Source organism: Entelurus aequoreus, linkage group LG13 (genome assembly GCF_033978785.1).
Source record: "Entelurus aequoreus isolate RoL-2023_Sb linkage group LG13, RoL_Eaeq_v1.1, whole genome shotgun sequence".
Taxonomy (NCBI): Eukaryota; Metazoa; Chordata; class Actinopteri; order Syngnathiformes; family Syngnathidae; genus Entelurus; species Entelurus aequoreus.
Genome location: NC_084743.1, coordinates 68259452 through 68286792, shown reverse-complemented (window position 1 = coordinate 68286792; position 27341 = coordinate 68259452). Strand labels below are relative to the sequence as shown.

General features: G+C 38.0%; 1 protein-coding gene across 4 annotated transcripts in view; it reads left to right on the top strand.

The window, feature by feature from the left end:
- Positions 1-27341, top strand: part of LOC133663650 (A-kinase anchor protein SPHKAP-like) — a 93154-nt gene that overhangs the window by 10859 nt on the left and 54954 nt on the right. For all 4 annotated transcript variants that reach the window (XM_062068293.1, XM_062068292.1, XM_062068294.1 and 1 more), the window contains exons 2-3: positions 3770-3872; positions 12538-12648. In XM_062068293.1, the coding sequence (XP_061924277.1) occupies positions 3770-3872; positions 12538-12648 (214 nt within the window). The remainder of the gene's footprint in view (positions 1-3769; positions 3873-12537; positions 12649-27341) is intronic.

Genomic DNA, 27341 nt, shown 5'->3' with positions numbered 1-27341 from the left:
CATTACTTTACTCATTATTCTTCGCAGTTTTATGCATTTTTATGTATAAAAAAATATATGTATAAATGTATGTATAAAATATAAAAATCGCAAATCAAATCACAATTTGAGAGAAAAATCGCCAATGTTTTCTCCAAAATCATGCATCCCTAATTTGAAGCCTAAATGCCATGTTGCCTACTCTGCCATTCACTCTCTTGTTTTTTCTCTCGCTCTCTTTCTTAACACTGTTTCCGCTTGTATGCTCTCTGTTACCACCCTCTACAGCGCACCACCTAAGGGTCCCGGACCCTCTGTTGAAGACTACTGTCTTAAAGAGACAGTAACATAAATATGTTTTAAATCCGATACTGTCACATTACCTTCATTTAATCACTATAAATGAAACATAATCACTCTAATTAACTTTATTATAGCCATATCAAGATGTTATTGTGTAGTCCTGCGAATCTTTGGGCACCACACGATTCGATGTAATTTTTGGTGTTAACGATTCAATTCAGAATCGATTCTTCATTCAAAACTATACTTGGTTCAAAATCAATACTTTTTTAATAACATTAAGTGCCAGTTCTATGATTAACTACATTCCTCTATAAAATAAATGGCTCTGATCTTTTTTTTGATATATAAATGTGTGTGTGTATATACGTGTGTATGTATATAAGTGGAGATATATGTATGTATTTTAGGGTTGTACGGTATACCGGTATTAGTATAGTACCGCGATACTAATGAATCATTTTCGGTACTATACCGCCTCTAAAAAGTATCGGTCCCCCACCCGACGTGACCATGTGTCATGCAGAACACCCTCAGGCAGAGGTGCTTTAAGACATGGATCGCTAGCTAGCTACCAGCTAATGACTGTCAGCAGTGTTGTGACTACTTCAATATCACTAATCCTTGTCTCCATGGAGACAAATAAAGTACGATTATTTCAGATATCAACCTTGAAGGCAAGGCAAGGCAAGGCAACTTTATTTGTATAGCGCTTTTCATACACAAGGCAGACTCAAAGTGCTTCACAGACAACAAAGTGAAATGAAAGAAAATAAAAGCAAAATTAAAATGCAGACAATAAAAATAAAAACAGTGCAGACGTTAAAAGTTAAAAGATTAAAAGATTTAGCTGAAAGCTAAGGTGAACATAAAAGTCTTCAGTCTAGTTTTAAAAGTAGTCAGAGTTGGGGAAAGTCTGACATCTTCAGGAAGTTTATTCCAGCTATTTGTTGCATAGTGACTTAATGATGCTCTCCCTTGATTTGAGTTTACTCTTGGAACCGCTAACAGATTGGTCTCAGAAGATCTTAGTGATCTAGAGGGCGTATATAGTGGGAGCATATCAGTGATATACTTGGGCCCTAGACCATGTAGTGATTTATATGTGAGCAGGAGGATTTTGAAATCAATTCTCTGATGTACAGGGAGCCAATGTAAGGATTTAAGAATTGGTGTAATGTGCTCACATTTTTTGGTCTTTGTTAGAACTCTAGGAGCAGCGTTCTGAACAAGCTGTAGCTGCCTGACAGTTTTTTTGGGAAGACCTGCAAGGAGACCATTACAATAGTCTAGCCTACTGGTAATAAAGGCATGTACAAGTTTTTCAAAGTCTTGAGCTGACATGAGCCCTCTAAGTCTTTTTACATTTTTGAGGTGATAGTAGGCCGATTTTGTTACTGATTTGATGTGACTGTCAAAATGTAAATCAGAATCTAAAATAACCCCAAGATTTCTGGCTTTATTTGAGGTTTTCAGGGACAGTGATTGAAGGTGTTGGACGACTTTAAACCTTTCTTTTTTAGCACCAAAAACAATTATATCAGTTTTATCTTCATTTAGTTGTAGGAAATTTTGGCACATCCAGTGTTTGACTTGCTCAATGCACTGGCACAGAAGATCTATGGGGCGATAGTCATTTGGTGATAGCGCTACATAGATTTGGGTGTCATCGGCATAGCAATGATGGTCAATGTTATTATTTTGCATGATTTGTCCTAGTGGGAGCATACAGATGTTAAATAAAGTCGGCCCCAAGATTGAACCTTGGGGGACTCCACGCGTTACGTTGGTTGGTTCTGATACAAAGTCACCAATGGAAACAAAATAGTTCCTATCTTGTAGATATGACTTGAACCAGCTTAAAACTGTGCCTGAGATCCCCACCCAGTTTTCCAACCTGTCCAAGGGTGCATGACAGCTCTATAAGCTTCACATCACACCACACTGTCATAAATATGTGCCATATAGTGAAACCACACTAAACAACAATGACAAACACAGTTTGGGAGAATATTTGCACTGCAACACAACATAAACACTAGAGAACAAATTCCCAGAATTCCCTGCAGCACCAACTCTTCTGGGAAGCTACAATATAAACAAACACCATTCTACACCTACATCCACTGAAATGATACCAAGTACAAGAGCGTATCTCGTCGATACTACTATGATTACATCGATATTTTTTAGCATCACAAAATCTTCTTTCGTTTAAAAAAAAAATTTATATTATGTTTATAAACTCAGGAAATATGTCCCTGGACACATGAGGACTTTGACAATGACCAATGTATGATCCTGTAACTACTTGGTATCGGATTGATACCCAAATTTTGGTATCATCCAAAACTAATGACAGAAGAATAAGTGATTATAACATTTTAACAGAAGTGTACATAGAACAGAAAATAACCAGATATTACAGTAAATGAACAAGTAGATTAATCATAAATTTTCTACCACTTGTCCTTAATAATGTTGACAAAATAATAGAATGATAAATGACACAATATGTTACGGCATATGCCAGCAGCTAAATTAAGAGTCTTTGTTTGCTTACTTACTACTAAAAGACAAGTTGTCTTGTATGTTCACTATTTTATTTAAGGACACACTTTCAATAAAAAACATATGTTTAATGTACTCTAAGATTTTTTGTTAAAATAAAGCCAATAATAACATTTTTTGTGGTCCCCTTTATTTAGAAAAGTACAAAAATATTGGTATCGGGACAACACTGATTTATTTATGTGTATATATGTATTTATATGTGGTATGTATGTATGTATGTGTGTGTGTGTGTGTGTGTGTGTGTGTGTGTGTGTGTGTGTATGTATATGTGTGTGTGTGTATGTATATGTATATATATAATATGAAAAAAAATACAAAATAAAATGTTTTAATCGATTAACAATCATTACAAATAAGAATCACGATTAATTCGAAAATCTATTTATTTATTTATTTGGACACTCCTATTATCGTGATTAGCCTCAAAGCGCTTCCCAAACTCTCAACTGATCAAAACTCACATCCGGGCAAGGAAAAACTTAAAAGACCCCAGCTGCGGAAAAAGAACAAAAAAAATTAAAAAAAAGGATGTTGATTGGGTGTAATCAGTGAATTGTTAAATTAATAGATAATTTGGAAGTTCAGTCCATTTGGAAGCTAACAGCTAGTCATAGGGGATCTTCTTCCGGGCTCAGTAGGGTCAGCTGCACAGAGACGTCCAGAAACTGAGCTGGAAATAAATGCTTGTGTTGTTCAAGGAAGCCTGCATGGGCACAATAAAGAGCTTCCCACTGACGGCTAATTACATTGACTCATTCCAAGCGTGACACGTACGAACATATGCGACGGGCAGCGTGCCGCTCAACTTGGCACATACTTTGTGTCCAAGACCCCTCGAAAGCGAGATGTTTAGTGTTTGACAAGACTCTGCTCTGACTAAGTCAACACTGTTGTCATTTTTGTTGTCCTACAGTAACTTCCAGTCATCTGCCATGTTTGAAGGCTCGGAGGCTGTGGAGGCAGAGGGGGGCAGCACAGAGAGCACGGTGGCCTCCTCCATCAGCGCTTGTAAGAAGGTAAGAAGAAAATGATTTAGCAACTATGTGGATGACTGCTCTCTTTACACGTGTGTGCATGCATGTTGGTGTTTGGATGAACTTTTTCATTTCTTTTTTAGTGGGTGTCACCGAGGTAGAGCAGTAAGAGGGACTGCCCGGCCTTTGGTGCGGCCGAGTAGATTTATCATCTCCCACTTTTAGTGAGATAGGAGGGAGAATTGCACAGATCAATGGGCTGAGGCAAACGCGAGATTGAATTTCCTTTGAGTGTGTGCGTTGTACCTTACTCTGTGTGTGTGTGTGTGTGTGTGTGTATTGGAGTGCGGATACACACACTCATGGGCTTTTAATTAGCCTGCAGCGCTCACAATCTTAACTGACTTCTGCTTGAAAGCCCTGTTAAGACACAATGTGATGTCGACTGTATTATTGGGCTGACCTATAGCAGCAACTTTCCATTACAAGATGATGTGAGTCTATGTCACGTTAAACCGGACTATCAGCCTACACAGGTCTATTCCTTAGGGGGGTAGCATGTCATGTCACTAAAAATACACAATGAGATTGAGTATGGTGCTGATAAGGATAACAAATGGCCTACCACTAGGGATGTAACCATACTTGCCAACCCTCCCGATTTTCCCGGGAGACTCCCGAATTTCAGTGCCCTCCTGAAAATCTCCCGGGGCAACCATTCTCCCGAATTTCTACCGATTTCCACCCGGACAACAATATTGGGGGCGTGCCTTAATGGCACTGCCTTTAGCGTCCTCTACAACCTGTCGTCACGTCCGCTTTTCCTCCGTACAAACAGCATGTCGGCCCAGTTACGTAATATATGCGGCTTTTACACACACACAAGTGGATGCAAGCCATACTTGATCAACAGTCATACAGGTCACACTGAGGGTTGCCGTATGAACAACTTTAACACTGTTACAAATATGTGCCACACTGTGACCCCACACCAAACAAGAATGACAAACACATTTCGGGAGAACATCCGCACCGTAACACCACATACACACAACAGAACAAATACCCAGAACCCCTTGCAGCACTAACTCTTCCGGGACTCTACAATATACACCCCCCCACCCACCGCGGTAAAATTCCAGACGGTTAGTAATACTGTTTAAATTTGTAATTACCGAAAAACCGACCTTTTTTTTTACTTACTTTCTGGAAACAGAAGTGCCGCTGCTCTTGCGCACTAGCACCGTTAGACTTGGAAAAAAATGACGGCAACTACACAGACTTTGCTCTGGAGATGTTCCCTCCGAGAAAACGGAGACGATTGCTTCGCTTCACTTCATTTCACTCTCTTCTATTTTCGTGGAATCTCGGAGTGCATTTAAGAGCGCACTTATTAGATGACGACAGGTGTGGACAGTATTGGAGACAGAAGCATTTGTCCCGATTTGCCATACAGCAGGCGATGTGTAGGGAACGTTGCCACAACTTGTTTATAAAGTCTTATTTTGTTTACTGAGATGGTCACTCGTCTTTTTTTTTAACTGCCAACTTTGTTAGTTGTCCAATAACATCAACACTAGCTAAATGTATTGTCATCTCATCGAATTGAACGGATGTGTTTTCAGTGAGGCACAAAGATTGTGTATTAATTGTGAGAGGTATTACTCGTGTTTATTTTTGTTGGCCAAACTCCAGCACCCCCCGCGACACCAAAAGGGACAAGCGGTAGAAAATGGATGGATGGAAACTGTTGCACTGAAACACATGGTCTTGTTGTTGAAGAACGAAGCTTGTTTATTTGACTTTATTTTCATTAGCCAAACTGCTCTGTTTTATATTGATATCAAAAAGTAAACACAGTGTTTTTTTTACATGTGGGGTTTTTTCGTTCCACAAAGTTATTACTTTAAAAACAATTCATGTGACATAGCCTTAGTGTAGACACTGGCCCCGCGCACAATTTATCTACTGAAAAGAGCGCAACTGTCATCTTAATAACTGCACATTGCACATCTTGTAGATCGCTGACCTCGGGTATATCTCGGATATATTAGAGTATGACCACATTGCAGACAGGCTGCCTCCGCTCCAGACAGTAGTGCGCGTCTTATGTACGTCATCACAACATCCTGTTTCGGTGATCAAAGTCTTTGTGGGTGGCTGAATTTTTGGTGTAGCAATAGTGCGTAAATAAACCGCTATATATATACATAATACCTAATTTGTTTTCACTTTAAAGAAACACAATTTTTAAGGTGTCTTTTTTTCTTGGTTACAGTGGAGTGCCATGATCAATTACATGTAGGGGAAGCTCTGTGTTTATATACGTTTAGACCAGGGTTTTTTTTATTTTTTTAACCTTTTTTATTTTTTTTATTTTTTTTACCTCGGGGCTCAACTTTTCCACTACTGAGGGGCTCAAGGCCCACTCAATTATGTACACTGAATTAGTAATCTTACTCTAGATTTTCATCATATTCAATAATTACATCTAACCTACTTAAAGTTTAACAACCATGTCAAATGATACGAAAGCACGTGTTAATCACAAAGATGATTATTTGTGACCCGTGCTGGCAAAATGAGTCGGAATACGCACAGGCTAATTTTGACCTACAGGCAAATAAGTGAAAAAAATGTATCTTGGTTGAAATTGAGATTTTCACAAAAATGAGTCCATAAAGCCACAATCTAGCGATCCCAATCATCGAAATAGCAAGAAAACATCTTAAATCACCTTTATTTGAAGGTTTTGTACGAGGTATGTCTTCAGAAATTAGTCCTTTGTGTTAAAATTCCTTGAGAAAATCAAGTGTTTTCAACGCTCACTCGCGGCAATAAGGGGGAATCCCCCTAGCCATATTTGGTATCATTGTGACGCCAAGTTTACGTACTTTCTAAAAATGAGCATGGAATTCCTGATGACGCCATTCTGAACCAATATAATTCGAGTTTTTAAACCTGTCCCGACGTAAACAAATCCGGCTTGTTGCTAAGCGGTCGCTGTGAGGCGTACCTTCATTGGTTGAATCACCCCGTGCGGTGCATTGTGGTATCATGGCAGCGCCCTGATGAAAAACAACACAGTAATTCGAGCTGAATATTTGGTGAAAAAAGGTGATTTTCGAACATTTAATTATTATTTTTGTGGATAAGTTAGACTGTTTTACATTCCGTAATGGATTTAGAAGGTGGAGAGGGTACACAGGCGGTTGCAAGTGCGCTAAATTCACTGCAGTCGGCGAATCTTCTTAGTGCTGCTGGTCAGGAATATTACGGACAGCTGACCAGCTGACAAACTGACCAGTGAACAAAAAAACTGACATAACAGTGTTGAAATTTTTGTACATAACCGTTTTCAATAGAGTTGAATATATATTTTTCCTTTAGACATGGGATTTGACTTTAATTGTACCAATTTTGGTGTTGCTACAAGGACTTTTAAGGTATGGTTGCTATGGAGTTTTGTTTTGGAACATTCTGTTCTGGAACAGTAAACTTTAAGCTGGTTTTTCTCAAAACGGACCCTCAAACTTGGTCAACTTCAATCGGATGTAACTCGGTCATTTTCTGTCCGATTCCAACAAACCATATATCATTTTGAAGGTGTTTAGATGGAGAATGTGTAAATAACAATAACTCAGTTTTTAAAATTTCCTCATTGTGACTCATTTTGCCAGCACAGGTCACATTTATTTAATACATTAACTTTAGGCTTAGGTCAGGCTGATTATGAAAAATAAGTACTAACGAAACATACTGCATAAGAAGGTCCTCATAAATAACTGACAAACAATAAATGTACATACAATTATGTTATGCTAAAATAAGAAAAGGTTTAAAGGCCTACTGAAACCCACTACTACCGACCACGCAGTCTGATAGTTTATATATCAATGATGAAATCTTAACATTACAACATATGCCAATACGGCCGGGTTAACTTATAAAGTGACATTTAAAATTTCCCGGGAAATATCCGGCTGAAACGTCGCGGTATGATGACGTATGCGCGTGACGAAGTCAGTTTAACGGAAGTTATGGTACCCCGTAGAATCCTATACAAAAAGCTCTGTTTTCATTTCATAATTCCACAGTATTCTGGACATCTTTTGCAATTTGTTTAATGAACAATGAAGGCTGCAAAGAAGACAGTTGTAGGTGGGATCGGTGTATTAGCGGCGGACTACAGCAACACAACCAGGAGGACTTTGTTGGAGAGCAGACGCGCTAGCCGGCGACCTCACCTTGACTTCCTACGTCTCCGGGCCGCCAAACGCATCGGGTGAAGTCCTTCGTCCTTCTGCCGATCGCTGGAACGCAGGTGAGCACGGGTGTTGATGAGCAGATGAGGTCTGGCTGGCGTAGGTGGAGAGCTAATGTTTTTAGCATAGCTCTGTGCGGTCCGGTTGCTAAGTTGCTAAGTTAGCTTCAATGGCGTCGTTAGCACAGCATTGTTAACCTTCGCCAGCCTGGAAAGCATTAACCGTGTATTTACATGTCCACGGTTTAATAGTATTGTTGATTTTCTATCTATCCTTCCAGTCAGGGGTTTATTTTTTTTGTTTCTATATGCAGTTAAAGCACGATGCTATCACGTTAGCTCGTAGCTAAAGCGTTTCGCCGATGTATTGTCGTGGAGATAAAAGGCACTGAATGTCCATTTCGCGTTCTCGACTCTCATTTTCAAGAGGATATAGTATCCAAGGTGATTTAAAATACAAATCCGTGATCCACAATAGAAAAAGGAGAGAGTGTGGAATCCAATGAGACAGCTTGTACCTAAGTTACGGTCAGAGCGAAAACAAATATGTATTTCACTGCATTCTAGTCCGTCACTCTAACGTTCCTCGTCCACGAACCTTTCATCCTCGCTCAAATTAATGGGGTAATCGTCCGAATCGCTCTAGCTGCGTTGAAAACAATAGGAAAATATGAGGGAGTGAACAACTGACAACGTCACGCTACTTCCGGTAGGGGCAAGGTTTTTTTTTATCAGAGACCAAAAGTTGCGAACTTTATCGACGTTGTTCTATACTAAATCCTTTCAGCAAAAATATGGCAATATCGCAAAATGATCAAGTATGACACATAGAATGGATCTGCTATTCCCGTTTAAATAAAAAAAAATCATTTCAGTAGGCCTTTAACTAAACTGTCAACATCAAAATGCAAATGAAAATACTGCTTAATCAATTTAGTTATAAATATTCTGCTTAAGAAACTTCTCTTTGACTTTAGCTCCAGACTTCTCAAGTTTGTTTGATATTGTCATTACTGCCACAAGTGGTGGAAAAATGTATTACAACTGAGTATCGCTCCAGCCCATACAGACCACAGCTGAGAAAAATATATTTTTTGCCGGCCCTCAAAGGTGTGCTCGCAATATAACAACGGGCCTATGGTTAAAAAAAAAACTGGCTTACATTAATGTATGTTGTTTCTAAATGGGAAAAGACATTAATGTCTCCTGTTTTCATGTTCGCATTTGAGCTAGTGAGCTGGCGCCAGTCAGTCCATGAATTTGATCACAGTGCAATTATCAATCACTGTTTATCAATAATTAGAGCTTATAACGATATAACCTACTCAGTGGCCTGGTGGTTAGAGTGTCCGCCCTGAGATCGGTAGGTTGTGAGTTCAAACCCCGGCCGAGTCATACCAAAGACTATATAAAAATGGGACCCATTACCTCCCTGCTTGGCACTCAGCATCAAGGGTTGGAATTGGGGGTTAAATCACCAAAAATGATTCCCGGGCGCGGCACCGCTGCTGCCCACTGCTCCCCTCACCTCCCAGGGGGTGAACAAGGGGATGGGTCAAATGCAGAGGACACATTTCACCACACCTAGTGTGTGTGTGACAATCATTGGTACTTTAACTTTAACTTTAATTACTAACCATCAGAAATTTTAGCAAAGTTATCAATGTTACCGTTTATTGTTACATCCCTGGATACACGTAAATCTTTTAAATGCAATGAACTTTTTATTTACCGCCGTAATTAAAACATCAATAACTTTTAAATATCCTAAATAAGTAAACAATAAAATAAAATACAATTGACTCTCAATCTCTGTCAGCAAAAATTGCATTTGAGTAAATATGGAACAGTTGTCCCCCCCAGTTAGAATAACTGGGTGAGGGGGTTTTGTGTTGTCTTTTTTGTTGCCGGCACTTTTCAATGGATTCAGCATTCTGGCTCATTCTCCATGTTGATGCTCATCCGGTTTAAAGCCGCATTTGGCTTTCCAATCATCGTTTTTCCCTTTTAATTTTTGTTAAATTATTGTGCTTCTCACTAGCGAGTCTCTGTCGCTGCTCCCAGTGTGTTTAAGCCAGCGTCTTGTCCCCACATTTTCTCCTTTCTCCTCAGTCTTCTTTTTTCTGCTTTGGTCCGGCTGCACCAAACACTAAATATACCTCAACATTTACAGTTTGAGGGTTCTGCGCAGTATCTTGGCTGTTCCTAGGACTGCGCTCTTCTGGACTGAGGCTTCAGATGTTGTTCCTGGGAACTGTTGGAGCCACTTTCCCAGTTTGGGGGTTACTGCTCCGAGCGCCCCCACTACCACGGGGACCACGCTAGCCTTGACCTTCCACATCCGTTCCAGCTGCTCTTTCAACCCTTGGTACTTCTCAAGTTTCTCATGTTCCTTCTTCCTGATGTTGGCGTCAGCTGGGATTGCCACATCTATAACCACCACCCTTTTCTGCTCTTTGTGCACCACCACTATGTCTGGTTGGTTAGCCAGAAGGTGTTTGTCAGTCTGGAAGAACCTTGGCCCTGTTGTTCTCAGCCACCTTCTGTGGTATGGCCCACTACTACTACTATCACAACTAGAGATTAATGATATATATATATATATATATATATATATATATATATATATATATATATATATATATATATATATATATATATATATATATATATATATATATATATATATATACTACTGTTCAAAAGTTTGGGGTCACATTGAAATGTCCTTATTTTTTAAGGAAAAGCACTGTACTTTTCAATGAAGATAACTTTAAACTAGTTTTAACTTTAAAGAAATACACTCTATACATTGCTAATGTGGTAAATGACTATTCTAGCTGCAAATGTCTGGTTTTTGGTGCAATATCTACATAGGTGTATAGAGGCCCATTTCCAGCAACTATCACTCCAGTGTTCTAATGGTACAATGTGTTTGCTCATTGGCTCAGAAGGCTAATTGATGATTAGAAAACCCTTGTGCAATCATGTTCACACATCTGAAAACAGTTTAGCTCGTTACAGAAGCTACAAAACTGACCTTCCTTTGAGCAGATTGAGTTACTGGAGCATCACATTTGTGGGGTCAATTAAACGCTCAAAATGGCCAGAAAAAAGAGAACTTTCATCTGAAACTCGACAGTCTATTCTTGTTCTTAGAAATGAAGGCTATTCCACTAAATTGTTTGGGTGACCCCAAACTTTTGAATGGTAGTGTATATATATATATATATATATATATATATATATATATATATATATATATATATATATATATATATATATATATATATATATAGTTGTGATAGTAGATATATAAATAAAAACTTGGGACATCCTGTGGTCCAGATTGTGGACGCTGGCGGGCCGCACCGTAGTTTGGGGAGCCCTGGTGTAGCCTAAATGGAAAAAAGGTGGTGAAAGTGTGGCTGCTACTGAATGTAGTGCAGCTGAGTCAACAACACAATTTGTTGAGTTTGCAGTGACCACTTTGTCAATGTCTGTGTGGACTTAAAAATAAACTGTAAAAGCTTGTTTATTGATTTATTTGTTTTTTTGTTCTCTTTCACATTTACCTATGAGCAGTTTTCTCAGACTGGAATGGGATTTGTGTGTTGAAGTGAAGTGAATTATATTTATATAGCGCTTTTCTCTAGTGACTCAAAGTGCTTTTACATAGTGAAACCCAATATCTAAATTACATTTAAACCAGTGTGGGTGGCACTGGGAGCAGGTGAGTAAAGTGTCTTGCCCAATGTCACAACATCAATGACTAGGATGGCGGAAGCGGGGATCGAACCTGGAACCCTGAAGTTGCTGGCACGGCCACTCTACCAACCGAGCTATACCGCCCGTGTTGTTGTTAGCGTGCATGGTTCCATGTTTAGCATTAAGAAGAGAGAATGTTAAATTTTAAATATTTGGCTTGCAGCTGTAAAGGAACTGCAAAAACTGAATAGATAAATAAATGTTACAAGCGAATGGCTTGATTTTCTCATTTTCACTTCACACGTTTGGAATGTGTTATTTCACATTGCCTCACATCGACTTTGCAATTTAAGATATATCTGTCTGCATCAGCGAACCCCCATTTTAGCAGCTTTCGAAGCAAAGTGACAATGTAATGGGGTGCTTATTAAAACAGAGGAGTCAATTGTCTTTACAAAACATTTTCATCTATCTGTGTGACAAACACAGCAGCACCGTTTTCATCTTAAAGGCGTCATTAAATTGTCCACCCCTGGGAGAGGACAATTCCTTTGCATGTATAATAGCCACTGTCTGGTGAGCTGACAGGTTATGGATTGGCAGCTGTGGAGTCGTGAAGGTCCTGGAAAAAGGTGGATTGATCCTGTTAACCTGAAGAGGAAATACAGAGGCTGACGGTTGAAAGTGAATGTGTAAGTGGTGCTGTAGCTGAGAGGTGGTGTATCTGTGTTTTAGGTGCTGTGCAGCAACAGCGTGTTGGACTCTTCAGAATACTGGCTGAGGAACGAAAAAGCTCTGTGTAGACTGGGCCTTCTGGACTACGACGCAGAAGGCAGCTGCACCATGGTGAGTAGCATGCTGCGAATGATGAAAAACAACAAAGATGGCCCTGGTGGTCTCTCTAGTATAGAACACATTCTAGACCAGGGGTTCTTAACCTTATTGACTTCGGGGGCCAACTTTTCCACTACAGAGGGGCCTGGGGCACACTCAAATATTAACACTGAATTAATAATCTTATTCTTGATTTTAATCATATTCAATTAATTATATTGAACTTACCGTATTTTTCGGAGTATAAGTCGCACCGGCTGAAAATGTATAATAAAGAAGGAAAAAAACATATATAAGTCACACTGGAGTATAAGTCGCATTTTTTGGGGAGATTTATTTGATAAAACCCAACACCAAGAATAGACATTTGAAAGGCAATTTAAAATAAATAAAGTATAGTGAACAACAGGCTGAATAAGTGTACGTTATATGACGCATAAATAACCAACTGAGAATGTGCCTGGTATGTTAACGTAACATATTATAGTAAGAGTTATTCAAATAACTATAACATATAGAACATGCTATACGTTTACCGAACAATCTGTCACTCCTAATCGCTAAATCCGATGAAATCTTATACGTTTAGTCTCTTATGTGAATGAGCTAAATAATATTATTTGATATTTTACGGTAATGTGTTAATAATTTCACACATAAGTCGCTCCTGAGTATAAGTCGCACCCCCGGCCAAACTATGAAAAAAAACTGCGACTTATAGTCCGAAAAATACGGTACTTACAATATTTTTTTATATGAACGCATTTGATAATCCCAAACATTATTTATTCAACACATAAAATTCAGGCTGATTATACAAATAAGTACCAACTAAATATACTACATAAAGGAACTCATGAATAACCGATTAAAAAATGACTTAAATTAGTAATAAATAATTTAAAAAATATGTTTCTTAGATAAACTGTCAATAAAATTAGAGTGCAAATGAAAATACAGCCTTACCACTTTAGTCATAATTCTTGCGCTTAACTTCTCCGACTTTAGCTACAGACTTCTTCTGTTTGTTTAATATTGTCATTACTGCCACAAGTGGTGGAAAAGTGTATTACAACTGATTTTGGCAGCTCTCTAGGGGGCACTCGTGGCCCAACAATAGGCCCTATGATTAAGAAACACCGTTCTCGACGTCGCCTCAAGTGATATTAGATGCCATTTTCATGGCGTCGACCTTCTCTACTGACCATGTACTTTTTATAATGAAAATGTGTTTTTTTTTATAATTTTGGTTTACTTAGCTCACAGTGGATGCATGTGACATGTTAATGTTGTCAGCCTGTGGCGATACTGAATGTTACCATTAGTTTGGACTTTTTCCTTTTTGCGAATCGACAGCATACAATTATTTTGGGTACATTTTGAATCTCATTTACTGTCCCATCCTACTGTAATTCAGTAGTTTTCATAAAAAAGGTCATTGTGGGCAAGTACTTTTTGTACCTGTTACACACATGGTTATGGTGTTAGTTTATTTCGAACATGCATACAATTACAATACAGTTCATGACATATTTCCATTTTCTCATTACAACATGTCTGAAAAGTAGTAGGCGTAAACACATCTTATGTAATCCTACCCCTTTTAATATCATAGCAGTTTTTAACACATTTGTTTGTACTCAAGGTGTAACAACAGTGAATAACTATGGTAAATATTTTCTAAACAAAAACAATAAATAAAGTTATCATAAAAATAGTTAAGTAGTTTATGGTTCACATTAGGGCTGCACAATTTTGAGAAAAAATCTGAGTTGCGATTTTTCTCTCAAATAGCGATTCAATTTGCAATGTTTGCATTTCGTACATAAAAATGCATAAAACTGAGAAAATAACAATTGAAGGGAGATGTTACTTTTAGACTGTCAATCAACATATTCTTATCTGAATGTGCCACACATTAAAACAATATGCAGTAATTTACTTCAAAAAATATTTGGCTTTATGCAGACAGACTCAGAGATTTTGTCTACATTATGCTTTTAAACGGAAGAAATAATCAATAAAAACTATACAGTGTTTCTAATATAATGTAATCATAATATAAATATATATTATTCATGCAAATATTAATTTAAAATTATATAAACCTTCATTTCTCATGACTGTAATGACCATCGTACTGTAATTGGAAGGTAAAAACCTTTAGTATCCTAAATAAACAAACAAAGAATAAAATGGAATCATCTCTGTAAGCAAAAAGTTAACTTAAATAAATATTGAACATCTTAAAGGGCAACTGCACTTTTTTGGGAAATATTGCCCATCGTTCACAATAATTGTTTAGTTTTTTTATGCATTCTAAATATTCAATAAATGTTATCCAAAGTCCACTTTACAATGAAGCCGATAACCGCTCTATTTTGCCTATAAAGCCCTTGAAAAAACATCTGAACACCTCCATTGCGGTTTTATTTACATGATGTAAGTATATGTAGTAACGGGGACCTTTTATATTAACATTTATTATTTACGTGTTTTGATCATTTTAAGCTATGGCTGGGCGATATGCCCCGAAAGTTATATCACGATATATGTTTTTATCTTGATCGATATTGATATTTATTGATACTTTTTATGACTTATTTAAGCCTGCCAATAAATACAGTAAAACAATTTACAACTTACCAAGGGTGCTATTTATCAGTGGAGAGAGTGTCTAGCCAGGTAGGATGGGCGCGGCTGAGATAATAAAATAATTAAAGTAGATTTGAAGGTAGTTGCAGATTTGAGACACCAGATGGCAGTAGTGTATAAACTATTGACACTACACAGAGTAGTTTGGGAAGCTACTCATTAAACGGACATATTGGAAGTGTCAGGATGTTGCTGCACGTCTGCATTAAAATCAACAAAAATAAAAACAAGTTTCTGTTATTGAGTTGATATGTCAATATATCACAGTTTGTCTTTTCACTCAATGCAGAGAATCCACAGCAAGGTAGAAAGACGGCACAACCACATTAGTGTTATGAGAGTAGCCTGTGTGTGTGTGTGTGTGTGTGTGTGTGTGCTCCTTTTAGGAATGGCAGTGTATTGGGTGAGTGAGTGGGGAGCGGTAACATGCAGCAGTAGTGGCGAATGTGTCGGGTTGTGTCCTGCAGAAATAAGAATAAAGCAAACAAAGTGTCATGGATAGGCGGCCTAGTCATTCCGACCCGAAAGCAGAGCTTAGCAGACCCATTGTCGGGTGAAGTTAAGGGTGTTACACCCGACTAAAACATCGGCCCAGGAGGGAACGTCTCCCCTGTGCTCCTCTATTACGGTCTGCAAATGGGAGCCGAACAGCAGGAAATGTGTAGTTGATACTGTTACGTCATTGGCTGTTACCTTCCTGTTCCCTGTTTTCCTGTTTTCTGCATTCCCAATCTTGCTTAATAATTTCTGGCTTCTTCCGACCTCTGTCTGTCTCAAATATTTTATCAAATGCATTTTATTTTGATATCGATTGTGTCTGTTGCGATATAATTTGATATTGTGACCCAGGACACGTTGGGAAGACTATGTCTCCCGGCTGGCCTGGGAACGCCTCGGGATTCCCCCGGGAGGAGCTGGACGAAGTGGCTGGGGAGAGGGAAGTCTGGGCTTCCCTGCTTAAGCTGCTGCCCCCGCGACCCGACCTCGGATAAGCGGAAGAAGATGGATGGATGGATGGATGGATGGATGGATGGATGGATTGTATTATCGGCCCAGCCCTATTTTAAACAAACGCAGCGCATTAATTTAAAGAACGCATCACCTTTGCTTTTTTTTCCTTCCACATCGTTGAAGACTCACTGCAGACTTCATAAGAGCCAACAAACATAATAAAGCATCACTTACTGTACAAGGTCTGCTGTCATTAGGATGCAGACTGCTGGGATGTATATATATTATATCCTCGCAAAGAATACGGGTGGGTGGCGAAATAAGCGCTTTTTGTCGTTTTCGCCATTCCCGAGTCTAAATTGGCTGTCAAAATGTACCCACTTGTTGGAATATGTCCTCATCTTTCTACTATCCAGGTGAGAGGCTTGATTTATGATCTACAATAAACTTACAGGGAGCAAGGAAGCAAGGAAACAGCAGACCACTCGATGTAAACATCCGCACACATAATCATGGCGCCTCTATAAATAGTTTGTCTGCGTTAGCGCTTATAATAACAATATCACTAATACTTGGTTAATATTCAAGTCATAAACTGTAAATGGAGAACTGCAAATGGACTATTGGACAGAATAGAGGACCTCCCCATGACTTCGCTGTAAGCAGACTTATTTACGTTTGTTTATTTAGAATGCATTAAAAAAAAATCCATCCGTCTTTATGTCTTTCATAATGATTGTGAACAATAGGCAGACAGAGTGCAGTTCCCCATTAAAGTGCATTTTTTTCCCCCAGTCTTTTTTTTATTTCTATCACGTCATTTTCGCTCGATCGTTTGTGTTGATAGGTTCATATCGCCCAACAGATTTAAAGCCAAAATATGCCCACAATGGGACATTTTGCTTTATTATCTTATTTTTTTCTTCCTACTTCGTGTTACTTTGTGGCACTTTTCACTGGGGAGTCACGAGGCTCTCTCTGTACTGCGAGTGTGTTGGCGTGTCTGCTGAGACAAAGATTGTGAATGAGTGAAAAGATGACTCACTGCATTCAGTTAATTCTACAGTTACATAAAGGCGCTCTGGGGCTGAGAGCGATGCACAAAGTAAAACGTCTTTACTCCTGTTTGAAGCTAAGACGAACAAACGCTTGGCTCAATATTCTCATTGGCCAACATGTCTGTCACTCAAATCCTGGTGACAGGAAAAAAACTTGCCTCTTGCGGTTGTTTACAGCATTAATTAAAACCTCAATGTCGATTCGATTACAATTAATCGTGCAGCCCTAGTTGAGATGAATAAAATAATCTCATTTTTTAATAAGGTTCAACATTTTTTATCAAGATTCTTCTTTGTACTTTGTGAACACTTTTTGTTTTAACATTTTCTTAGCCATGATAATACTGTCACATTGTTTGATTTATTTGCTCAATCCATTCCATAATGTATTAGAGTTACATTATGGAATGGATTCTAAAAAAATTACCATGGATTTACTATTGATTTAGGAATTCAGTTACCGTAAACATTGTTAGTTGGTAATGTTGAAGGTGGATCACGACTAAGTTATTCAAAAGAGTGTATGTGTGCAGTGGTATGGATTGAAAAGGACATTGTGTCGTCAAGGACACAAGAAGAATATAACAAGAAAAGTTTGAGCTACACTAAGGCACACAGCTGTGAAGTTAGTTGTTAAAAATACTTTTATGTAAAGGTTGGTTTGACAATGTCTTGGGTTGTATTTAAAATACAATACACTGTAGTTCTGTAGGCCAAAGTAAAACTCTGAAGACATGTCAGCATTGAGTCAAGTTCAAGATGTTTTCAGTGGAAAATTCAATGTTGTTTCTTTTTGTGAGCAGAAAAGCTTAGATAAAACCAATCAGATAGGAGACCCACTCACTAAAATAACCTATTATGAAATACGATTTCTCAATTACAAAAAAAGGACCGTCACATCAGTGGTAAGACTGTATTTCATCTCCTCCTGGTGCAATCGGGCTCCTGTCTAATTCTCCTAATAATGAGGTTTGATCTCTCACATCACGAACATAGCAGCAGACTGAATTGAAAAAGCAGCAGGGATCATTCTCATAGAGACACACAACAATCTGAAATCCAAACAATCAGATAGTGATCATCAAATACAAAATAATTCGCCTAAAGCATCTGTGTTCTACAAAGTAAATGCCAGTGTTGAAGTGAAACGCTGAAGTGTTTTGACATTTTTTTCCCTCCGCACTCTCCTCCCTAAAACATGCCTCAAGTATCAACACAGAGATAAGAGAAATAGCGGTAATTTAGCAATGAGCACCGCTCCTTCACTCATGTTGCACTTGGAAAGTGTCAGCAGCCGCTGGTTGATACGTTTGCGTCGGACATCCCCAGTCGGTAGATGAGGCGTTTTTGACCACATGTCCGTTGGTCTGAAATATCTCTGGGAGTTGCATCAGAGACCTTGAAACAAGTTGAGATCATTTCTGTATCAGACCACTACTAAAAAAGGTAAAGCGAATGTTCAGAGGAACATCTTGCGGTCAAACACAACCACATGCAGCTCTCAGACTCATTTGTCCAAATTTAAAAGAAATGACATGAAATCCCCTTGGTAAATGAGGAAAATACTAGTAGGGATGTCCCAAAACTGCTTTTTCACTTGCGATACCAATTCTTAGATTGGCTGATACCTATATTGATCAGCACAAATCATACATTCTTGTATTATTTTGTAGTGTGGAATGTTAGAACAGGCTTAAACAGGTACAATGACTCAATAGTAGGTATGAAAAACACTAACCTACACTAACTGTCTGGAATGGACTTTTGCTGTCTATAAATTTAAGTGAATAGGGTGGGGGGGATAAAACGATATCAAAATATAAATCACGATAGAAATGTAAATCATTGGCACTTTAACTTAACCTGACTCTCACCAGATCCTTGTAGTTCACTGAGCTCCACACAAGGATCTGGGCTCGAGGGCATTGCAAACTCCTTCAAGATAGCAAAAAATAATGAACCAATCAGGATCGCCGGGCGGGATTTCATAGATGTCACGTAGTGCCGAAACGACCGTTTGATTCAAACAACAATGGCGGCACGCAGCGAGGAGTCGTGTGCTGACATTGATTCTGCTATTGCAACTGTTTTGCGACATCGATCGTCTACTGACATTGCTGCGTTGTTTCAGTAAAAGTTCTCTAACTTTTCGCTCTGTCGTTATTAGAGATGTCCCGATATTATCGGCCGATAAATGCTTTAAAATGTAATATCGGAAATGATCAGTATCGGTTTTTTAAATGATCGGTACTGGGTTTTTTTTATTTTTATTTTTAATTTTTTATTAAATCAACATAAAAAACACAAGATACACTTACTATTAGTGCACCAACCCAAAAAACCTCCCTCCCCCATTTACACTCATTCACACAAAAGGGTTGTTTCTTTCTGTTATTAATATTTTGGTTCCTACATTATATATCAATACAGTCTGCAAGGAATACAGTCCGTAAGCACACACGATTGTGCGTGCTGCTGGTCCACTAATAGTACTAACCTTTAACAGTTAATTTGACTAATTTTCATTAATTACTAGTTTCTAGGTAACTGTTTTTATATTGTTTTACTTTCTTTTTTATTCAAGAAAATGTTTTTAATTTATTTATCTTATTTTATTTTATTAATTTTTTTTTAAAAAAAGGACCTTATCTTCACCATACCTGGTTGTCCAAATTAGGCATAATAATGTGTTAATTCCACGACTGTATATATCGGTATATGTTGGTATCGGTTTATATCGGTATCTGTAATTAAAGAGTTGGACAATATCGGATATCGGCAAAAAGCCATTATCGGACATCCCTAGTCGTTATCCAATATGTCGGCTGTTCTGTTTTGGATTTCCCAGATTCGCTCTCATCAGCGTCACGGGTTGATTTCGATGTGAGTGGTTGAAGTAGCATGTCATTCAAGATAACGGACAAGTGGTTTATCCAATCACATACAATTACTTTTTTTACAAGGGCCCGCCTTCTGAAATACATCTCCCATTGAGAAGTCCCAGATACTTGTGTGGAGCTCAGCGAGCGACAAGGATCTGGCAAGAGTCAGATTAACTTTAACTTTAATTGATATTAAAAAAAAATGCGTTCGATAAAACATTCAATTATTTATTTTTTTCTTCTTCGTTGGAAAAAAACGGAAGTTGCAAAGCAAGATTGGTTGCATGAACAAAGGCATGCGCACTCTGGTAACTAGGCAACGCAGGAAGTGACCGCCAAACAACTATCAAGTTTTTGGCTGTGCCATCTTGTCTCTTGTTTCTTTGCATGGAGTAAGAAGAGAAACTAAAAATTAGTGCTGCAGAGAGCAAATTGTGGATAAAACAGTAAAGGTCATCTTGACAGTGTGGCAGTTATTTGCATTTTTTAAAACTGAGCCTAGTCAGACCAATGTGATCTGTGAATTGTGCAGAGCGTCCCCATCACTGTCACTCACCCTTGAGCACAGTCATAAATTCCTGGCACTAAACCTGCATTAGAATATTTCTTCTCAGGTTTCTCTGTTTACATTTTCACACTTTGCACTATTTTGTTACACTTTATTTAGCAATTCTTACATATTCCTTACTTGTGCACCTTCATTTCAAGAGGTTATTGTTTAGTGTTCAATGTGATGTTAGAATTGTGTTTACATTGAGTGGTTGTGGTGACATTTTTTTCCATTTCTGTTTAGATAGCAGAGGGAATCATAATCAGAGGAAGGTTACCTTTTTTTTTAAAATAAAAATGTTTACATTCAATATATTTTTCTCCTGGTCCTTTTTGATAGGCCATATTGATATCGACCGATATAAAACACGTATATCGTGATACAGTTTTCAGCCATAAAAAAAAGTGTAGTTCCCCTTTAAGTCTAATATGCTTCTGCCTTGGAGACTTTGTATCTGCCATGTTTACCTTTTGTAAATGACATCACTAAAATACAAGAAAAGACCTTGAATGCCTATAGCTGGGTTGCATATGACGTCATACCCGTTTTTCTTCTTTGTGGCTTAATTGACACGATGGTCAAGCAGCTTGAGCGTAGCATTAAAACAAGTGACAGTGAGTGTAGAGTTTGAGCAGAAAATGCCGTATTACTGTTTTGTTCTTGGGTGTTCCAGTCGTTCAAATAGAGAGATGGGAAAGAGCTTTCATAGAGTCCCGAAGTAAGTGGTTCATTAAGGTAATAAAGTCAGAGATAAAACTAAAGTGCGTCGAAGAATATGGCTCTTAAAAATATCACGTTCATCATCTTGTGGAATACGATCGGACCATGCTTGTGTCTGCAGTGATCACTTTGTAAAATGTTTGAACATTTGATTTATTTGAGAAACTTTCTGTGGTGCAGTCGAGTTTATTCTCTACTATATTAGTAGTGTTTGAGAGCAGAACTAAACGTAAAGAAAGGACAAGAGAACAAATTAGTTTATTTTTTTGGTTGCTATATGCCTAAATATAACTACGTAGACCTGGTTGTGTAAATAAACTAACGTCATATTAAGTCCTAGTAATAAATATTGTGATTGTTGGTCCAATCCACCGTATTTTTATTGTCGATTTTCATAACAGAAACTAAAAGCTTAGTTGTTGTTGTGCAGAAAAGCTAAGTGCTTTATTTGACACCGATGACCACATTATAGCGTATTTGGTGATATTTGTTAGCATCAAGAAAATATCCTTAATAGTATTGATCTAGATTAATAAATCTCTCATAGGCTCAACAGTAAATACTGAATCTTGATATCGCTATCAAAGATTCATGCTAAACAACAAGGACATTTATAGCTAAATAATGACACTAAATATGAACTTCACACCCTAAAAACAACTGCAGACATGAATTGTAGATGAGACTATTTTTAGCAGGAAATCAACTGTAAACAAACTTATAATTTTTCTCATTAGAGTCATGATCACAGCAGCACGGCACTCGTGTCATCCAAATACGTTACTTAGCGATGCACGAATAAGTCCAACTTTGTCTTTCACGGATTAATGCTCAATTTGCAGACCCCTCCAGATATAAAGACATGATGTGCCTCCTATCTTTTCTTCTTTAAATACTGTTAGTGTTAAGTGAATTGAGGTAGCGTAACCTCTTGGTGATGATGAAACACATTTTATATATATATATATATATATATATATATATATATATATATATATATATATATATATATATATATATAAGTATATATATATATATCAGTATATACAGTATATACTGTGTGTGTGTGTATATATATATATATATATATATATATATATATATATATATATATATATATATGTGTGTATATATATATATATATGTATGTATATATATATACAGGTATATATATATATATATATATATATATATATATATATATATATATATATATATATATATATATGTATAATTCACATGTTAAATGGTTTAAGTTTAAAAAAAAAAAAGTTTTCTTAAGAGTGTAAGAATCCACGCCATCCCATTTTAAAATATTTGTTTTCATGATTGCTTGTATCGTTGCCTCTAAACCTTTCAAATTACGCCTAAATCTGCATTTAGGTAAATAAACGTTCGCCTGAAACTAAGTCACGGGATTGCAACCCACATATAGGAGGACATTTAGATGTCAACTGGCTGTTAAGCGTTGCACAAGTAAACTTGCTGCAAAATTGCTTGTATCGGAAGATTTATATCAGAGATTTTAGATGCTCGCCGATACTGTCAAACCACATACTTTTTTTGTTGTTGATGTCAGACCGATATCAACATCAAATTGGGACATGATGGCAGGCCAAAGGTGGTGGATGTTAGACATCCTCATGTAGAAGGTGGAGTGGAAGGTGTCTCACAGGTGCTCAATTGGGTTCAGGTCTGGAGGCAGACAGTAGTATGCTACTTGGCTACTCCATCACATTGGAAAACTGCCATGCCATCTACTTTCTAAAGCAGAGATGTCAAAGTCGTTTCCACTTAGGGCCACATCACAGTTATGTTTAGCACCCGAGGGCCGCATCTAACAGTGAATACTATTATTACACTTTTTTTTAATGCATTTTATTAGTAGATTCTTTAAAAACTGAAATGTAAAAAAATATGGTAAGTTGCAATAATTTCACCTCAAAATTGAGTATATCATATATTACTGTAAATGGAAAAACAGTACTGCTGTTTTGATGGTAAAAAAAAGGCATCTCAGTTGCCAGAATTTTACTGTGAAATTTACATTTGTTTTTTAGTGTAAATAAAAAAAATGCAATTTTACAGTAAAATTGTGGCACCTGAGCTGAGTTTTTTTATTTTTTTATACCGCAAATCAACTACTGTAGAATTTTCGGTGTATTACTGTAAATGCCAAAATGGAACCACCGTTTATTACAGTAAAAAAAGTACAGTTTTTTTCATTTAGAGAAAAATTTTGTAAAAACCACAGTAAATTTCACTATTTTACCATGAAATCTATTGCTACTTTTACATTGCACAATTTGATGGATAACTTGCTTTGTAATCATTATTATTAGTATTTATTTCTATTGAATATATTTTTGCATAATTAAAGAATATATACAGTAAGTTAACATAATTTGCTATTAGGAGTACATATATATTTTTTTCCCAAAATAGAAAGAAATAATACATTTAGTAAGAAAAGTTACAGTACTCTATTGATACATATTACCAGGCTTTCGAGGGCCAAATAAAATGAAGTGGCGGGCCACATCTGGCCCCCGGGCCTTGAGTTTGACACCAGTGTTCTAAAGGAAGGAGATCATGCTCTGCTTCAGAATGTCAGTTTGTGTTGAAATGTCCTCAAAGAACAGCAGCTCCCCATAGCCGGCAGCACTTCTGCCATCACCATAGGTAGGCATGTCATAGTTTTCCTGGTACTCACTTGTGTTACCAGCTTTAGACAATAATAGCTGTGTGTTGTTGGGAAAAAAAAGCAGTTTGAACTCTAAATTTTAAACTGGAATCTCCCTGGTGGGCAATTGTTTTTAAGCTTAATTGTGACGAATGTCAGCATAAAGACAATGTTCTCTCTCTGCAAACAAGCTGCCTCTCACTCGCTCCCACCTCTGTAATCAGAATATGCCATCCTTTTGGTGTCTTTGCAGATCTGGCTTACTGCAGACCGTGGTCATTTGTTTTCTTTCCTGTGAGTTAGGAGACTTTCCATGAGCTCAGACGCAGCCCATCCTCCCACAGCATCATCCTGTCTTTGAAGTGACAAATTGCTCTTCCGACTCTCAGTCCTCTGTTGGGCTTTCCACACTCTACAAGGCCAATCAGTCAAACGGGGGCTTACAATTGATGACACCGCCTCAGCAAAGAGAGCTCTTCACTCGCAAACTGAACTGTATACGGAAGCAAAAAGATGGCAAAGGGTAAATGGCGGACACAATCTGAGAGATGGGGTTCATGAAAATGAGTGTACATGAGACAACATTGCTCAGGTGCAATGCAGTTCATGAGTAGATTGAAATTGGCTCAAACTGATTCGAGACAAAATTCCCCCCAAAATTATTGCTTATAACTAGTGTTGTACGCATACTTGCCAATCTTGAGACCTCCAAATTCGGGAGATTGGGGAGGGTTTGAGGTGGGCGGGGGTGGGCGGGGCGGGGTGGGGGGGCGGCACTAAGGGGGAAGGAGTATATTTATAGCTAGAATTCACTGAAATTCAAGTATTTATTTATATGTATATATATATATATATATATATACACACACACACATAACACTCCTCTACTCATTGTTGTATTTGAAGTGCAATGCTTTGCAGCCAGTAGCACAGCCTTTGAAGGAGCATAGGTATGGGCAGCATCGGTGAAATTTAATTTGCAGGAAAGGAGTGAGTTTAGGGTTGAATTGTCCATCCTTGTTCTATTCTCTGTCACTATTTTTCTAACCATGCTGAACACCCTCTCTGATGATGCATTGCTGTGTGGCACGCACAAAAGTGCCTTCATCAAATGCACCAGAGTCTGGAATCTTCCATCTTTCCCTAGCATACCCCTTCCCCTTCGAGTTGTCCTGAATGAACTGAAATTCTTGTTTCCAATCATTTTGGAAATTGCAAGCGTACTTCTTCTTACTCGTCGTCGCCATGACTGTCTCTTCTTCGTTCTTCTGCTTTGTCTCTGTTATGTTTTTGGACATGACTACTTGCCGTAGTTTTGAAGCAATGCATGAGGGGAATCCGGATGTTGTGTGTCAGTGTATTAACGTGCCGGCTGGAATAAACACATGCTGAGAAATAGCTCCGTGCCTGCCTACTTTATGGGTTATAGATAAACCTAAGGATAACGGAGACATATATAATAGTCTCCTCCTTGTTGTGTGTGCAGTTGCGCACTGAGCTCCAAAAGCCGTAGATGTTGTAACGTATAAGGAGGAAAAGCGGACGTGACGACAGGCTGTCCTCACTCAGGTCCGGCTGGAAATCGGGAGAAATTCAGGAGAATGGTTGTCCCGGGAGATTCAGAAGGGTTGGCAAGTATGGTTGTACGGTATATTGGCACCAATAAAATGCCGCGGTACTAATAAAGTAAAAAACAAAAAGTACTATGATGCCTTTGGGGGGAAAAAACAAACAAACTTATTTTATTCATGTGCCATTGTGACATTGTTGGTAATATGAGCCGATACATGCGCATGTGAGGGAGGCAGAAGAGGTAGAATGTACTGTACTTATTTTGACTTTAAAATTAACGATAAAAGTGAGTCCTCGCTAGCGGCTGACGCCCCCTTCACAGTCTGTTAGCTACTTTTAAATCTTGCGACAAGCTGCATTTTTTGCAAGTATCATTCCTGGAGGACGAGGAAAAGCTAAACATGCCTTCACTACACAGCATAGGAGGATACAATACCTGACAGTAAGCTAGCACTACCGGATGTAAACAAATAGGTTGGTTTATACAAATATCGACTATAGTGATACAAAGTACAACACTCGTATATAGTCGATACTACAATGTTTACTTTGATATTTTTTAGTATCACAAAATCTTTTGTCATTTTTGCTATTGTTCACAAACTCAGGAAATACATCTGTGGACATTGTAAGACTAAGTATGGCCCTGTAACTACTTTGATATTGGATCAATACCCAAATTTGTAGTATCATCCAAAATGTATGTAAAATATCCAAACAGAAGAATAAGTGCTTAGTACGTTTTAACAGAAGTTTACATAGAACATGTTAAAACAGAAAGTAAGCAGATATTACCAGTAAAGTCCAATCCATTGTCTGCCGCTTGGCCCTCATAATTTTGACAGAGATAGGCTCCAGCACCTCCCGCAACCCTGAAAGGGACAAGCGGTAGACAATGGATGGATAGATGGATGGAATACAATCGGAAATGACACAATATGTTACTGCATACGCCAGCAGCCACATTTGGAGCCTTTGCATTTACATTGGTCATAATTAAAGTTCCCCTGTGTCCAGGGACGTACTTCCTGTGTTTATAAACAATAAAAAATGACAAAAGGTGATAATAAAAAATATTTATGTAATCATTGCAGTATCAACTCTATATGGGTCTTGTACTTGGTATCATTACAGTCAATGTCTGTGTAGATCCACCCATGGCATATGTTTACATTCAGAAGCACTTGCTTACTGTTAGCGGTTAGCTTTTGTATCCTCCTATAGTGTGTAGTGAAGCATGTTTAGCCATTCCTCCTCCTGCAGGGATGATACTTGTAAGAAACTTACTTTATTTGTCGCCATGGAGGTGAGGATTAGTGATTTAGAAGTAGCCAAAACACTATTGATTGCAGTTGGATGTTAGCCACTAGCGAGCTAGCAAAGTTTTAGAGCACGTCTTGCTGAGCGGCGCTTCACTTTTATCGTTAGTTTTAAAGCCAAAATGTGGCCATTCTCTCCTTTATGTTTAGACACTGTTTCTGCTTGTAAGTACTCTGTGCTTGTTTGTGCCTAACATGTGCCTCTGCTGGTAGAACCAGCAATGTCACGTTATGTCCGTAAAAAAGTACTAGTATTTTTAAGAGGCATTATTGTACTGTTTTTTCTTTATTAGTACTTTTTAGTAGTGGTATACC